Below are 15,780 nucleotides of genomic sequence, written 5' to 3'. Positions count from 1 at the left end.
CCTTTTTTTTTTAACTTTTACACTGAAATTCTTTTGACTCTAGGCATACATGGTGACTAGCCCAAGCTGGTCCAAGCTTCAGAAGCTCATCCTTGTTTTAATCAGCATCCGGAGGATATTAATTTATACCTTTGGGGCCTTGTTAACTTCTTATTAATCTGATACCGCACTGAGATGCCAATTTTTTGCTTGAATGCTGAAGCTGTGCCAAGCCGTGCTGCTTTACTGTCTGGTTGGAAGTAAGACAGCCTGCTTCATTAGAGAAACTTTCACAGACACCAAATACGCCATCAGCTTTATAACATGTGTCCTAATGCCACCAGCGCTATCGTTTTCAGCCACCATTTTCACCTCAACTGCAAATTTTCCAGCGCGATACATCAACGCGTACGGCAACTCCAGCAGGGCTGCTGGACGACCGCTCTGACATGGGTTTTGCCAAGCCTAGGTGCTGCTGAACGCAGAATGAAGGCTCGGTGCAGCTGTGGTTTTGCACTGCTGAACGCTTCCCGGCTGCCATGTTCTGACCTTCGCACTAGAGCTGCGTAGTCCGAGGCCACCTCAGCCAGGAGACAGGCCTCAGACAATACCCCTGGTCTCGGGACGCCAACCTCCAGTTCCTGCCTTCACTGTGCCCTCCTAACCCTTGCCTTCAGTGGGAGACCTTGGTTTAGGTTTCACCCATTCTCCACTGTGTAAAACAAGTGCTTTTGTGCTGTGTTCTGCCTCGGTGTCCACAGAGCAGGGACAAAACCCTTCAGAGGTGCCTCCTCGGTCACCTTTCTCAGCTCTGAGCTCCCTTTCAGGCACCAGCTCCCCTCCTCTCCCTCTTTTTTGTCCCTCTGCCTCCCTTTTGTCCCTCTCCATCTTTGCACTTTCTCACAGCTGTGTAAATACCTTTACCAAGCTCTCTGTTCCCACCCTGGAGGTGCTCCCTGCTCACGTCCTAGCGCTCTGCACGCACATTTGAACAACTTGTTTCCCTTAAAGCTGCCGTCTGCCTGCCTGCCTTCCTTCCTTGGGCCCAACGTTTGTTGCCGAGATGTAGTTTTTGCCCTTTTCCACGGCCCGCCAACACCTCACGATGAAGCAGCAGCACAAAGGTGACAGAGACCGAGCTAAAACCCGCAGGCGGGGCCTGGCGGCGGCGACGGACCCGAGGGTAACGCACGGCGCCCAGCCGGTTCCCCGCTGAGGTAACAACCGGCCGGCGGGGCTGGTTCAGGGGCTCGGCGGAGCCGCGGCCAGGCGGAACGCGGCCCCACGGCCCGGCGCGGCGGCGGCGGGGAGGCGAGGGGAGGCCGGTCCCTTCCGTCAGGGCCGGGCTTCCGGGCGATCAGGTGACGGCGGCCGCCGGCGGGGGAGCGGCTCGGGGCGGCTGCGGGGAGCGGCGAGACCCGCCGGTGAGCCGAGCCCAGCGGATCCCGGCTGGTGGCGGGGGACGGAGCGGGTGGGCGAGGCCGGGCGGCGGCTTTGAGGCGCGAAGGGAGCGGGCCGGGGCCGCGCCGTGCCCGGGGCCGCTGGAAGGCCGGAGCCCGTCGGCAGCGAGCGGGGCGGAGGCGCCGCGGGAGCCCCGGCCTCGGCCAGCCCCGGCTGCGGGCCCCGTGCCCCGGCGGGCCCGGACTGTGCCGCCCGCGCTGCCGGAGCTCCGGGCTGGGGCTCGCCGCCGCCTGCGAGGGTTTTCCCCTGAAATCCCCGGGCTGAGCGGGCGGGTGGTGCCGACCCCCTCCCTCCCTCCCTCCCTGCGGGAAGAAGCGCCCGATTCCCCTCCGGTACGTGCCTGGCTCCGGGCACGGTCGCACCGCGTTAGCTTCTGGTACATGCCATTATTGGTCTTATTTTTTTCTGTTGGGAATTGCTTATTATTTCTTGAACCACATCATAACTATTTTGTTTTATTTCTACATTTCGCCACTAACCTGGTTAGCCCACTTAAAGGGTATTTAATGTTTTACATAACACTCCAAACCAGGAAAATGCTCAGGAGGTATTACCCAACTGGTTATATCGGTTTTCTCTTCTTTTTTTTTTTTTCTCCTTTGGACTTTATGAGGTAAGAGGATAAAATCTTTGTCTCAAGATTTGTGCAGCATGTTCTTGGAGCCTATGTTATACTTTTACAGAATGGTTAAAAAGAATTACTTTAATCACTTGGTTTTTTTGATAGTTTGTAAGAATGTCTTGTATTTGCGAGGTATATCAAATCCTCAGAGTTGCCAAGACAGCCTTTCACAGGGCCCATCTCCTGGAAGCAGCAGCTGTAGCGCAGACGTATGTTGCAGAATCCCAATTAATGAAATGAGGCCAAGCAAGGGCACGTTGGCCTGTCAGGCGAATGGCTGATTTCACAAGACTATGTAATCACACAGACCTGTGTGTCGTGACCACTTTATCTGTGGTAACACTAAAAAGCAGGTACACGATGCTGTCCAGGCTATGGGAAGTGAAAAGATGAACTCAGGAAATGTTTCCGAGGCGTTAAAATGTTACGTGTTCGGGAGACAGAATAGAGTAAAAAGGTAGTGAGAGGTAAATGTGTATTTAATGACTAACAGTAGGACTTCAGTCACGTATTTGCTAAGAACATCTAAAAATGACTGTCGAAAAGTAAACGTACTTTCTTCTAGGCACTGTCAACAATTACCAGCTGAGGTTACCTGTTACTTTTACTCTAAGTCTAGGCAATAGTAATAGGTTAAGAATCTGATTTTTGTTAAACTCATGAGTGGATGTATTTATATAAACTCTGAGTAATATTTTTAGATTTAGACAGAGTTTCTAATGTTTATAAACATTAGTTTATAAGTAGTGATAAGAAAATAACCTGACTAGTTTTCCTTTCAATTTAAACAGCAAGAAGTTCAGAAACTAAATCAGAACTTGTTTCTCAAACAAATTAGATTTGAATTGTTTCAGTTATCCTAGATAAAATAAGATTCATTAGGAAAGATACATGGCAAAGTGTCTTTCTAGTGGAATTTTATATTCAACAATGCATTTCCTTTTATTTCATTATTATGTCTTAGATATCACAAAGAGGAATAACTTTGGGTTTTATTAATAAACTAGCCTATATCCTCACCAGAAATTTTTCTTATTGCTCATGAAAGAAGATTAAAAAGTAAATACTTCAAACATCCTAATGTTGTAGTGCTGTGAACATGTATTTACAACTGTTTCGTACAGATGACATTAGCCTCGAATTTATATTCCCCCTCTCTCAGGTTGAATTATTGTTCACCTGCTGTGTTTCCAATGGATTTTTTTTTTTTTTGGTATGCTTTAACTTACAGTACAAACTCTGCCAGTCTGTCTTGAAGTGTTTCTCTTGCGTTTTTAGAGTCAGGTCAGTGTACTTTGGCAAATGCCGTCAATTTTCATTTGCTGAGTTCAGAAACGTGGTCTTTTACAGTAGCCATTGGGCTTGCATTTTCCTGGTGTGCAGTTTCTCCCACTAGATTTATAGATCCAGGTTTTTAAAGTATTCGAGTAAAATTTCTTTCTCATTGCCTGTTAGTGGGATTTATACACAGTATTTATACACAGTACATAGACCTTACCAGTTCCCTGCACTTACTTCTTTCACGGACCTCCTGTGCTCTCAGTTGTCATGAAGCGTTCAGGTCCCAGTGTTCGATCTGCTTCTTGGAGGTCCAGTTCCGCCAGCTCTTTCAGCCATTCTTATTCTTTAGGAAACTCAGTGGGATTTGTGCTGGATCCCTAAATGTGTATCTTCACTTTCATGTCCTCTTCACACTCCACCAGACTTTTTTTGTTTAGGAAGACTACTTGAAAATGGGTTCTTTGATCTGAATCATTCATCTGTTGCCATTCTTGATTCTTGGATGTAGTAAATATCAGTGATTCAGTCATTTGCAGAACAACTTGTTGGGATATCATAGGGGTCATGATTTAAACAACTAATAGAGGTGGCTTTTAAGTAACAAAGATACTGTTTTCCTGTAAATACCTAGAAAGCAAGAAAGAAAAAGAAAATCTTTGAATGCTTGCAGTTAGATCACAGCTGATTTTTATATCCTTTCACTTATTTTGTTTGCTACTTATCACGTGTCTAGGGTTGATTTGGAGACCTGATCTAAAGGACAAGGATTTAGCAAAGCTGGACTGGCATCTCTAAATTCTGTTTACTTAACCCCAGAACTCATGTTATATCCCAGTGTATTCACAGCCTTCCTGCTGAACTCTAAATCAAAATGAAAATGGGCTTGGTTTAGCCTGTTGTCTTTGTGGTTGGTTGGGTTTTTTTCAGCTTGTAGTTTGCATGTGGTTTGTTGGTTTCGTTGTTTTTTTTCCCCTAAAAAGTTTTATCTCAGAGTTTAAGCGGTTCAAGTGACATTTCAACAATTTTGAGCTTGTTCTACACTCGGAACAAACTGAATTCGCAGTTGAACTGCTACTTTAGGATTCACAGACTTCACTCACAAGTGACACAATATATGATTACCAAATGTAAGTTTAGTCATTGGATGGTGTTTCACGCTTGCAGCTTTGTGTATGTGCAGCATGATTTGGAGATGAACAGACCCCAACAGCACTTGTTATAGACCTAGTTATATTAAACAGTATGCCACGGACAAGAGCACATGTTTGAGAAGGCTTTTCAGGATAAGACTGATTATTTTTATTGTTGTGTTTTGGTATGGTTTTGATATTTTAAATTGCAATATCCTAATAGGTTATCAGGCCCAATCAGCCTGTGGAGAAATAATCGGGAGAGGATCCCAGTACAGATTAAGGAATGGCCACCTTCTACGAGAATAGATTCAGTGCCTGTTGCGTTACATCATTTTGATCTTCCTTCTGTCTCAGCCATCTTTATTCCATTACATTACTGATATTGCTATGGATTTCTTTATCATCCTTCATAACTTAATGATTTATTTATTTTTCATAGTTACTAAAAACTAAGAGTTATTTGCGTAAGTGTTTGTGGAGATACAGATTTTATCTTTTTGATGAGTCCCCAGATTTCTGGTGTTAAATATATGGAATGTAATTTGGAAAAAAGGACCTTTTTTTCCACATTAGTTTTAGGGGCACAGAAATTCATTTATGTGCCTCTTACACATGTTTTCTTTGTGTTATGTGCCAAGATAAAAGAGCCAGACGTTTCTTGTGCCCTTTCCATAAAATGATGTCAATGTGTTGAACTCCTTAGTTTTAAGGAGGTTTTTTTGATGTTGATATCAATTCCCAGCAAATATATATAGGTCCAAGTTGCTAAGTTTTCAAGCATTAAACTACCGAGCAAGATAGGCTGAAGATTCTGGTAGTAAGGATGTGTGAAAAATCCAAGCGTCTTTATAGCATATAGTTTGTGGGCTGGCAGCATTTACCGTCTGCCTTGAACTAACAGGAATTTTAATTTTGTACAATGAACTGTGTTGCTGCTGAGTGTAAATGAAGTCATGGCGTGAAATGCTCGGAGTCAGCAGTGCTGAAAGCAATGTATGTTGAAGCACAGCATCTGCGAATACAAAGCTGCCCTTCTGGGACACTGTGCAAAATGATGTAACTGAGTGAAAAAGCTCTGCAAAAATATATTTCGCTTGCTGTAATTGGGTCTCTTCATTGCAATACCTTCGTGAACCTGGAGTACGATGCTTTCTTGACCCTGCAGTGAGATTGTATTGTATGAAAAAAGCTAGAGATACTGAGGTTTTATTTTGCTGCTCCGCACCTGTGCTTTGGCAGTGCTACAAAGAGGGAACACTAAGGAAAGCCTTTAATGCTTGCAGGGTAAGTTTGCAAAAAAAATTAGCTTCTGAAAAATTCAGGTTGCCCTTTTTAAAATGCTTAACTGTTTGTACACTTGCAAAAAGTTCAGATAATCACCTGTTTCTTTCTCACAGTCTTACTTAAGTATTCATATCCTTGCAGCAGCAACATGATGTCAGAGTTTCATGAAAAGCACAGTGGAATATTTTAAACATTTTTGGTTTGTTGAATTAATTTCTGTAACTGCTGAAACTCTCTTAGTTCTTGGATTAAAAATCTTGCACTGGTAAAAGTGTTTGTTTCTGGAAATGTAAATGCCTTGTCCTGAGCCTCAAAGTTTTAGGAACTGTAGAATTTGCATATCAAGGAATTATACTGTAGAGGTTGTTGCTACTGAAATAAAATAAATGGGGTTCTTTGATAAATGTGATGATGTTAATGAGAGGTGAAAACATGTAAGTAAAATGAAAGCACATTAAAGTAAAATTTTTAGTACTTCTGCATGAATACTAGATTAGAAATGTTTGATAGTCATATCAACACACTGCTGTGATAGCAGCAATGTACTGCTGATGAGACAAATCAAGTACCGAGCCACCTTTGCATGCCATTATTATCATTAATATCCAAACTAATGAACACTGAACTTGAGACTATGTATGAAGTCAGTCTGTCCAAACTCTGAATTGCTTCATGATTAAATCCTATTTCAGACTGCACTCACAGTTTTAACTTGTATTGAATTTTTGGAAGAGCATGTATGACTAGGTGAGCTCATTCTTCTCATAGCAAATGGCATTTATGAGGAAATACAATGGTTTGCTTTTGGCAGTGGATGTCACTTGCTTATCAGTAACTTTAAAATACAGGTCACATATCAGCCAGGTCATACTTCAGGACTTTCAAGTAGCTTAGTTTCTAAAAAAAGATCCCTCTTGGCTACGTTAAACTAAAACCATCAACAATAGGATTCAAGTGCTTCTTAGATAAATTACTACCAGTTTGAAACAGGACAAGAATGCAATGTTCTAATGCCAAAAAGTTTTTTATTTACTTTTTTTCCCTTTCTCACTGCTAGGATTCCAACAGGATAATTTTCTTGACCTTCTGTCTGGGTAGTTCTTGAGGATGGCAAGCAAAGGACCCACAACTTCTGCATCAACAAAGAACTCCAGTACTGGAGGGACCAGTGGCAGCAGTAGCAGTAATGGTGCTGGGGAGAATGCTAATCAGGACAACACTTTTGAATGTAACATCTGTTTAGACACTGCCAAGGATGCAGTGATCAGCTTGTGTGGACATCTCTTCTGGTAAGTACTCAAGCTGTCACAGGTAAACCAGAACACCATATATCTCTCTGATCACATAAAAGGAATTTTTATAATTCTAGATGTCAAATAAAATGTCTCGTATAAAATGAGTAAGGACGGTAGTTTTGATTTAGGAGCAATTTGGTTTTGCTCCTCAGCTGTTTTTTTTTCTGTGCTCATGTTCCAGGGAGTGGGTTTCTTGCATCTTAAACTTCTTATACTTCTGGATTATTTTGTAGAAGCAAAGAAATGAGCATACCCACATAGAGAGTTCTGTGTTCCTTGATACTGCTTGGTTATGTGTGTTATTTTCCTTGTGCTGTCTGGTCTAGCACAGGTATCTTGTTCAGACCTAAATTCCTTTCTAACCACTGTATACCTAAACCTGCATTTGAAACTAGGTTCTGGAGGCCAAATTGTAGTTTTCATACTTCCTACAAGCTTGCTCTTTTTTTCCTTTGAAACCACTAAATAAAATAATTAGATAACAAGCTTTTACACGTGGGCTCTTTCTCTTTCCGTGGTATTGCAGTTGTAATACTAACTTTTCAGTTCTTTGATCTGACATAGGAATGTGTCGCACAAATACAGTAAGCATGCAGCATTTCTTATTTGGGTAACTTGGTCTAGAATATACTCTTTCTTGAATGTTAAGAAGTTATTAAGGATTGATGTGGCCAAATGTGGTGGGTTTTTTGGTATATTTTACACAATAGGCTAAATTATGCTCTTTAATAAAAAGAGGCCTAAAAGACCATTTATTTTCTGTGTGAATGTATGTAACATCTGAAAATCCAGGGTTTTATTCTAGGAGAAGATGGAAAATCACGTGCTGATGGCGTGTCAAGATAAAGCTAGGTTAAATTATTGCACAAGAGGATTTAGAAGAATGGAACCTTAAAAAATAGCGTCTGTCTTGTGTGAATAGTGTTGTCAAGACCACTTTGAAAGCAGATGGCTGCTTAGCAGTTTTATCTCGTAGCTTGCTTGTTTATCTTCGACCTTTTTTTAAGTTGCCATATTAATTTAATCTTAAGAGTAGTACTGCATAATGGGAGCTTCTCTGCCCTGAGCAGCTGGGTCTGATCTCAATAGCTGACCCTGCTCTGAGCGTCAGGTTGGACTCGAGGCCACCTGAAGTACTGTCTAGCTTGAATTATTCCATGATTCTGTGAATGTGTCACGATGTTTTAGCTGAATGTCCCTTGCATGACTTCTTTTATCCTGAAGTCTCATCACTTGACATCTTCCTCATCTGCATCTTAGCTCAGGGGTATCTCTTCATGGTATCAGAAGAGAAAATCTGTACAGTAAACACTAAGATTAATTAAGCCTCTGTATGGGCCTTTGGTATGGATGAGGACCCAGGGATCAAAGGTGATATGCAGAGAATTACGTTAGCAACTTAATCAGATTGCGTAACCTGAAAAGACCAGTGGAGATCGGTCTTGGGCTGTGCTTTCAAAAATTATTTTAATGGGAGGTTATGGAACTGGCCCAGCTGGATTCCAGGATTCTGTTGTCTCCAAGCTGTGCCATCCGTGGTATACTTTATACATATTCAGATCGAGTTGTCAGTAACTAATTCTATTTTCCCTTCTTTTTCTGCTCTGTGAACAAATTATCCTGGGAATGCTCACAGTTGGCCTTGTTTACACCAGGTAAGACAGGTTTCCTTTTACTTTGTCTTTCATCAGCTCCTGTTACTCAGTAAAGCCCTTGGTTCTCTGGAGTATCCCCTCTTCTCAAATGTGCTTCTTTCTCTCCTGGGCAATTGCAACCTGCTAATGCAACTTCATGCGCAACACCCTGCAATCTGCTCTTTCAGCAAAAAGAAAACTTAGATTCTGATCCACTTGCTTCCTGCTTTTGAGTTTCTTAAACACTGAATATTCCCAGTTTTGGTAGGAGAATTACTGTAGGCAGTTCACAGGGGTTTAGTCTGCAGGCTTAAGTGCTGAGTGTACTTCTCTTTGCATATGTAGTGGTTTACGTTGTGGTACCATTATAGAAAAGATAGATGAAAGGAGGGCATCTGCGCTAGCCCTTGGCCTAAACAGTACCAACAGCCCAGTATATTTCTTCATATTTTACTCCAGTGCAGTTCTGAATGTGTACACATCAGTAAGTGGATCATACCAGAACAATAGCCAAAATGACAGCTCCACTTTGGAGAGTACTTGTCACTTAGAATGTTTTGCTCCGTGGCTTTCTGAGAAATTGCTAAAGCCTCTCTGCCTGGCTGCAAGTGAGGTTTGCATGTTGTTGTTTTCATGGTCTTTTACTAGTTTTCTTGTAATTTCCTTTCTTTTAGTGGCTAGAGACCAGGCCAAATAGACAAGTGTGTCCTGTATGCAAAGCAGGAATCAGTCGAGATAAAGTTATTCCCCTGTATGGAAGAGGTAGCACCGGGCAACAGGACCCCAGGTAAGAAACCCAAATACAACTACTTTTGCGTGAAAACTAAAGATGAAACTTTTAGTTTAAGGTCTTAAGATGAAACTATCAAAGTGCAGGATTCGTAATATGAAATGCTTTGTCAAAAGACAGGTAGAACTGACATTCCTGCCAAGTATTTCTGGCTTTTTCAGGGCCTGTGTTTGCACACCTTGTTTCTTGTTCAACTGGCAATTTATTTTCATTTGAATTGGGTGTTAATTGTCAGTTACAAGTGGCAGATTGCAATGAATGTTATCTGACTGGAGAAGCTTGTATAAAATGTTCGTGTCCTCGGTTTCTAGCCTTTGCAATGGCATTTTGTTATTTAAAAGTGCAATATCGTAATTCAGCGATGTGATGCTGAAGATTCATAAGCCGGTTGGTCTGCTCGCTCACACACTGCCTCCAGCTCTGCTGCAGCATGGCCCTGTGAGAGTGTGCTCTGTGTCTGTTCTGTCTTATTAGCCAGGCTATTGCAGATACTATTGCCAGGTATCCTTGCACTTGAGCTAATTTCACAACCTCCTGCAGAGAGAAAACTCCACCACGACCCCAAGGACAGAGACCTGAACCAGAGAATAGAGGGGTAAGTGAAAAAACAAGCTCAAGCAGATAAGTTGTTTTTATCGATGGTGATACCTATTAATCCTGGAGGACATAATGTGCGCATGAGATCCTGTGTCTTATGTTTCTTGCTCGCCCCCAGTAGGTTATTCATGAATAATTGATAGCTGTGGTGTGGCAGAAAACTCCTTTCCTATGGTACTTTTTAGCATCCCAAAGAATGGGCCAACTGGAATCGTGCTTCATGAAAACAGCCCTGCGGGCATCACCAGAAATGTTTTTCATACTTGATCATTCTTCACATATAAATACAAGGAACACTTTGCTTTGAAAATTCTTTGTGGAAGTATATTTCTGTCAAACTATATTTGTCATGGAAATATCTAATCCATGCGTGAACTTACTTTTTTGGCACTGGCACCTGCTTCTGGCATTTCTATGGGATGTTACTGTACCATGGCATTACAAGCAAAAAAATGTAGATATCTGTGAATTTGAAGAGGGATCTGTGGTTTTGTTAAGGAGATCATATAGAGTGAATGTAAACAGCAGCTGGCATAGGTTGAACAGACGTGGGAGTAGCCAGTAGGACAGACCACGGTGTTCTTTAGCACAGTGGCAGTGAGCATGACCTGATGAAACAATTGCATATTTCCATGTAACTCAGCCTGGGATCCTCAGAGAGCATTTGTATACCTCATGCTTCAAGCAAACAACTCTGCTGGGTGTGATTAAGGAACATTTCTGTATTGAGTGTATTGGGAGCTCAATTCTGTCTCACTAGGGAGTTGACACCTTATTAAATCAGCTGCTATACCTTGTTTGAACCTTTTAGCTGGTGCTGCTGTAAGTCAGAGGAATCTGGTACGAAGATACGGCAGTAGTGATGCTGCCCTCTTATTTCCTACATGTGTAGGACCTGCCGTACAAAGTCCTTTGCCATTCCTGGTAGTTAATGGCAAAATGCTTGAGAAGAGTCATAGTCAAAAGATTAACTCCTTAAATCAAGGATGAACCCAGAAATGTCTGGCTTTTATTATATGAGTGAAATCATCTTTGTCCTCCCACTGTTTGGAAGTGGTAGACCAGAGGGGCTTTCAGAATTAGTGTTGCTGTTTTAAATCTGAGACGAGAGGACAGTTTACTGGATTACAGAACATGGTGACTGAGAGTTCTGCACAGTTCTTAAACATGATGCAACTACTTAGATTCATATACAGTTGGTTCTCAAATAGTACACTGCTTTTATACAGTAGGATTCATCTTGATTGAGACTTATCTTTTGACTCGATGTGGTATTTTAGTCTGGATCCCATAGGGGTCAATGTTGTTGCATTGTAACTCTTCCTTTTTCCTCCTTTCCTTGTATCTTGCATTCCTGACCCAGATGACTTTATCTGCCAACTTAATTAGAGTCCCCCTGGTAAATTATTATTATTTTTTTTTACTGTTCTTCTCTGTACTGCTCTATGCATCCCACTGGCAATTTATCACTTTACTGAATGTTTAAATAATGCACGTGTATCATGAAAATCAATGCAGATTATTTTTTTACAATGCCTTTCTTATAGTTATATGGCCAGTAGCTATTGATACGGAGTTATGAATACGTTGTTAAGACATTCTAAATAGAATTGGTAATGTTGATTTTGATATATTGTCGGATATATACTAATTTAAGTTGACAAACATTACAGAAAAGCTTTTGTTAATTTGTGGCCTTCCAGGCAAGAACTGCGGTTCCTAGTTTTCATTTTCTCAAACTTTTGGGTTGCTCTGACAAGTTTGCTACTGTGTGAAATGTTTTAAAATGAGGAGAACTAAGGAGGTATTTAACAATAGTGTGTCAGACTGAAAGTCGTCAGACAGCATGATAATCCTTCAGCCGTAGGGAAGCCAGTGAGAGGGAACATCTACACTTTTACAAAACATTCTGAAATAGGCTTTTAAATGATCGGTACCTTTTTTCTCTTACGTTGCTTTGTTCTTTGCAGGGATTCCAGGGCTTTGGGTTTGGTGATGGTGGCTTCCAAATGTCATTCGGAATTGGGGCGTTTCCCTTTGGTATATTTGCAACAGCATTCAACATAAACGACGGGCGACCTCCTCCAGGTACCATGCATCCTATCTTCCCAAGAGTCCTATCACAAACAGATGTTTTACAAACTCCCTTGTAACTTTTAAACAAATAGCCTGCTAAATGACAAAGCTTTCTAAACAATAAAGTAAATCAGTGTTGTAAATAGAAACACAAAATGAGGGAAAACACCCAGTAAGTGGCATAGGAATTACGAGAAACATAAACACATTCTTCATGTCACACCTGTGTTGCCAAGGACCTGTGCTGTCCTTGGGTCAAATTAACTTGCCTATTAACTATACTTCAGTGTCCACTGAAAATTCATGTGGAGGAGTGACTGAGCTAAGGAGTATGTAAATATACATTGTTGTAACAGCCATAATTTAACCAACTCCTTTATCTGCTTTTCATCTGTGGATTCAATACAGCAGTTCCAGAAAGGCACGGCTTGAGCTTTAGACTTGTGTGCCTTTCAGTAGTTCTCTTGGCCAAGGCTACACACACCATTTGACAGTTTTACCATTTCCTTCTTCAGAGATGTTTCACATTGATGGGGAGGAGCGCTCAGGTAGAGGTGGTAAAGTTCCATAGGATGGAAACAGTGAACTTAGCTCAGCAGTGAACTAAGCAGCGAACTTGGCTCAGCACTGTCCCCAGAAGTACTCCCGGCAGACCTGCCTGTACTCTGGCACTTGGAGCTGCCTGCTGCTATTAGTCATGAGCAGGTTTACCACCAGTCCTGCTTCAGGGAGCTGATGTCTTCCTTCTGATCTTCCAATATGGCTGGCCGGTCTGAGGGTAGGAAATAGCAACAGTTTCCCACCAAGTAGATTCCTTGCATAGCTTTCAATTTATGAATGTACTATGTTCAGAATGCACACAATTCTGGAGAAGAGGAAGGAGCTGAACTGTGGTTTTTTTACTTGCTGTTTTCCAGCTGTTCCAGGGACTCCTCAATATGTGGATGAGCAATTCCTGTCCCGCCTCTTCCTGTTTGTGGCTCTGGTGATAATGTTCTGGCTGTTGATTGCGTAAATCTTGTCCATTATTCTGTATATTCATGGCCAGCAAGGCCACAGAAACAGTTACAAACTGCACCCCCATCCCATTTTAAACCTCTTGGTGTCTGGTTCCATAGCTAACTATGGGCTTCAGGAATTGGTGCTGCCACAGCACAATGAGGAATCTCGTATTTTGCACCAGAGTTGGAAATTAAACATTGGTTAAAAAGCCTGTTTCAGCTCAGCTATCTTGTACAACAGATTCCTGCCACAAACCGTGGGCCTAGCTTTGAGCTCTGCTCCTAAAAGGAGTGCTGCTTTGAAATCCTGTGCCAATCAGCGACACCAGGTTTATGTGAAAGACAGTTGCCTCAAGGTAGACTGGGCAGGTAAGGAAAATTCTACAGTGTGATCAGTATCTCGTCCGTGGCAACCACAATGGATCTGCCAGAGCTGCGGATGTTATCTAACATCTTCACATCAACATCCAGCCTTCTTCAGGAAATCATCTGCAGCACTGCTGAAACTCTGGGCACAGCACGTGATGCAAATGGAACCAGGTTTGGAGACTTTTCTCTTCTTGCTGTTATTTTCCGGCGTGATGGAAAACCCCTCCAGAAGCGGTTCTAATGGCTGTTAGAAGAAGGGATACAAATTTATGCTGCAATTTTTTTAAAGCCTGAATTTGCTGGAGCCAGACACTGGAAGATTCTCTCCTTGTGGAGCCGGGTGGGGTTGCCGAACAGTACGGCGCACCTGTCTGCCTCACCCAGCCCAGTTCCTCACTGACAAAACAGTGTTGTCTTCCTTGGTTCTGCGCAGCAGCCTGTGGCTGCCTTCATGGGTAGTCCCCTCCCAACCTTGTCACTGTAGCTACATTTATTCTTCCCAAGGCTTTGTGACTTTCTACGCAAGATCATGTACTCCAAATAAAATCCTATTACAGATCGGAGGCCAGCTTGTTTGGGGAGAGGAACAAAAGGCATCTTTACGTGAGTTTTGGGGTTAAACTTGTCATACTGTAAAACTATACAGGAGGAAAAATGAGATCCTGCCTTTGCTGGCACATGCCACAGTAGGGAACATCTGGAAGAGCTTCTCTCTACAGGTGCATACAGCTACTCCATGCCACAGCAGAATGACTATAGTGCAAGAGTCTCTGCAGTATCTACCAAAGATATTAATTTGAAGTGCTGGAGGAGACCACAACCATTTACGTGCTGAGGGGAAAATATTTCAGAAGGTGAGCACTCTGTAGCTGTTCTGGAATCCTGTTGGGTGTACAGCTTTAAAGAGTACTCCTGATGTATTTGTGTAGATTCCTTCAGAACAGCAGATATGAGAGATTCCCTAGCAAGATAAACAGTTCTCATATTTCTCTGGCTAGGCAATTCAAACTTTTTTTCTCTTATTGTTTTTAGATTATTTTGATTCAGATTGCTGATAGTCATAATGATTTCCTGCAAGATGAATATTGTGACTTCCCTGACAATAGACAAACAACTGACAAAACAAATCAATTCATAGAAACTTTGTTTCAATGGCTAGGGTTTTTCTAGGGTATGGATGAGGTTCCTGGGCAGGACACCTTAATTAATTGTTGTAGAAGCTTATTTATGTAACTATAAACTCTTCACTTTTTAGTATCAAGACAGAGGATGACTGAAGTTTAGCTTGCCTACCTCCAAAATTCATTCTGGCAAGTAGAACGTTGCAAAGCTTCTGTGGTGTTTTACCATATCTAGTCAAATTTATACCTGACTGGATGATAATCTGGCAGAATATATTGCTCAACTATAGTTGAAGTGGTGCTTCAACTTTTGTTGCATGGCACTTTTGAGAAGCTCAACTTCTTCTGCATATGGTTCTTCTCAAGTGCATAACTTGGTGATTAGGACCTTTTCTGCGAGAAAGGCTATTTATTGCATTCTTAGAAGCAACTGGCTGTAGTACAATGTCGCAGCTTTGACTTCCTTTCATGAGCAGGCAGCACCACCTGCTGATGGAAAGGGAAAGTTCGTGTGAGAGTGAAAGGGGGATGGTTTTCCTTCTTTTTGTATTGAGAAACTCCATGCTAAGAGCAGAGGTTACCCAGGGAGGAGCAGGGTATCCCTTTAGAGCCTTTTTCTGATAAAGAGGACAGAAAAGTGACTGTAATAGGTTCAAGAGGTATTGAAACTTATTTAACTAACAATTGTTTTAAAATACAGAATTTTAATGGCTTTGGGTTTTTTTTCCATCTATTGGTGAGAGACAGAATGGATTTAGACGGTGGCTGCAGAAACATGACTGAGAGTCCTTGTTTTCTGGCAATCCAAGAATGACATAGTCTAAAAGTGTTAACGCTTTTGTTCCTACCTTTTTCTTGGTGTGCTTTTTGTATCGTACCACTTCCCCTCCTTGTACTCAGACTGCACACAGCCCATAAAGGCTCGTTTAGTGCATTACCATTACTGTTCACTAATTTTCACTGTTGTGAAAGTGATTTAGAATTAAAAAATGGTTTTACATTGACCTGGAGTGCGCTGCCCTTCCTTTCTGCTTCGTGGACGGACTGAGGTAAGGCGAGGTGCCTGCCCGAGCCTTACCTCGAGGACGAGGAGCGGAGGAGGCGGTTGCCGGTCCGCGCCTCAGGAAGCGGGAGGGA

General features: G+C 42.2%; 1 protein-coding gene across 3 annotated transcripts; it reads left to right on the top strand.

Annotated features, from left to right (window-relative positions):
- Window positions 1-1,323: 1,323 nt before the first annotated feature.
- On the top strand, window positions 1,324-15,647 carry RNF185 (ring finger protein 185). 3 transcript variants are annotated; one of them, XM_054219719.1, is made up of 7 exons: window positions 1,324-1,403; window positions 6,818-7,049; window positions 8,692-8,710; window positions 9,364-9,476; window positions 10,020-10,074; window positions 12,047-12,164; window positions 13,070-15,647. In XM_054219719.1, the coding sequence occupies exons 2-7, from the start codon at window positions 6,868-6,870 to the stop codon at window positions 13,165-13,167; spliced, it is 585 nt and encodes a 194-aa protein (XP_054075694.1). In that variant the 5' UTR covers window positions 1,324-1,403; window positions 6,818-6,867; the 3' UTR covers window positions 13,168-15,647. The 3 variants fall into 3 exon arrangements, with proteins under 3 accessions (XP_054075694.1, XP_054075695.1, XP_054075696.1); XM_054219720.1 differs by lacking the exon at window positions 1,324-1,403 and adding an exon at window positions 1,576-1,816; XM_054219721.1 differs by lacking the exon at window positions 1,324-1,403 and adding an exon at window positions 1,839-5,760.
- Window positions 15,648-15,780: the final 133 nt, after the last annotated feature.

This window comes from Rissa tridactyla, chromosome 13 (genome assembly GCF_028500815.1).
Source record: "Rissa tridactyla isolate bRisTri1 chromosome 13, bRisTri1.patW.cur.20221130, whole genome shotgun sequence".
NCBI classification, from domain to species: domain Eukaryota; kingdom Metazoa; phylum Chordata; class Aves; order Charadriiformes; family Laridae; genus Rissa; species Rissa tridactyla.
This window is presented reverse-complemented; position numbering and strand designations above follow the sequence as displayed.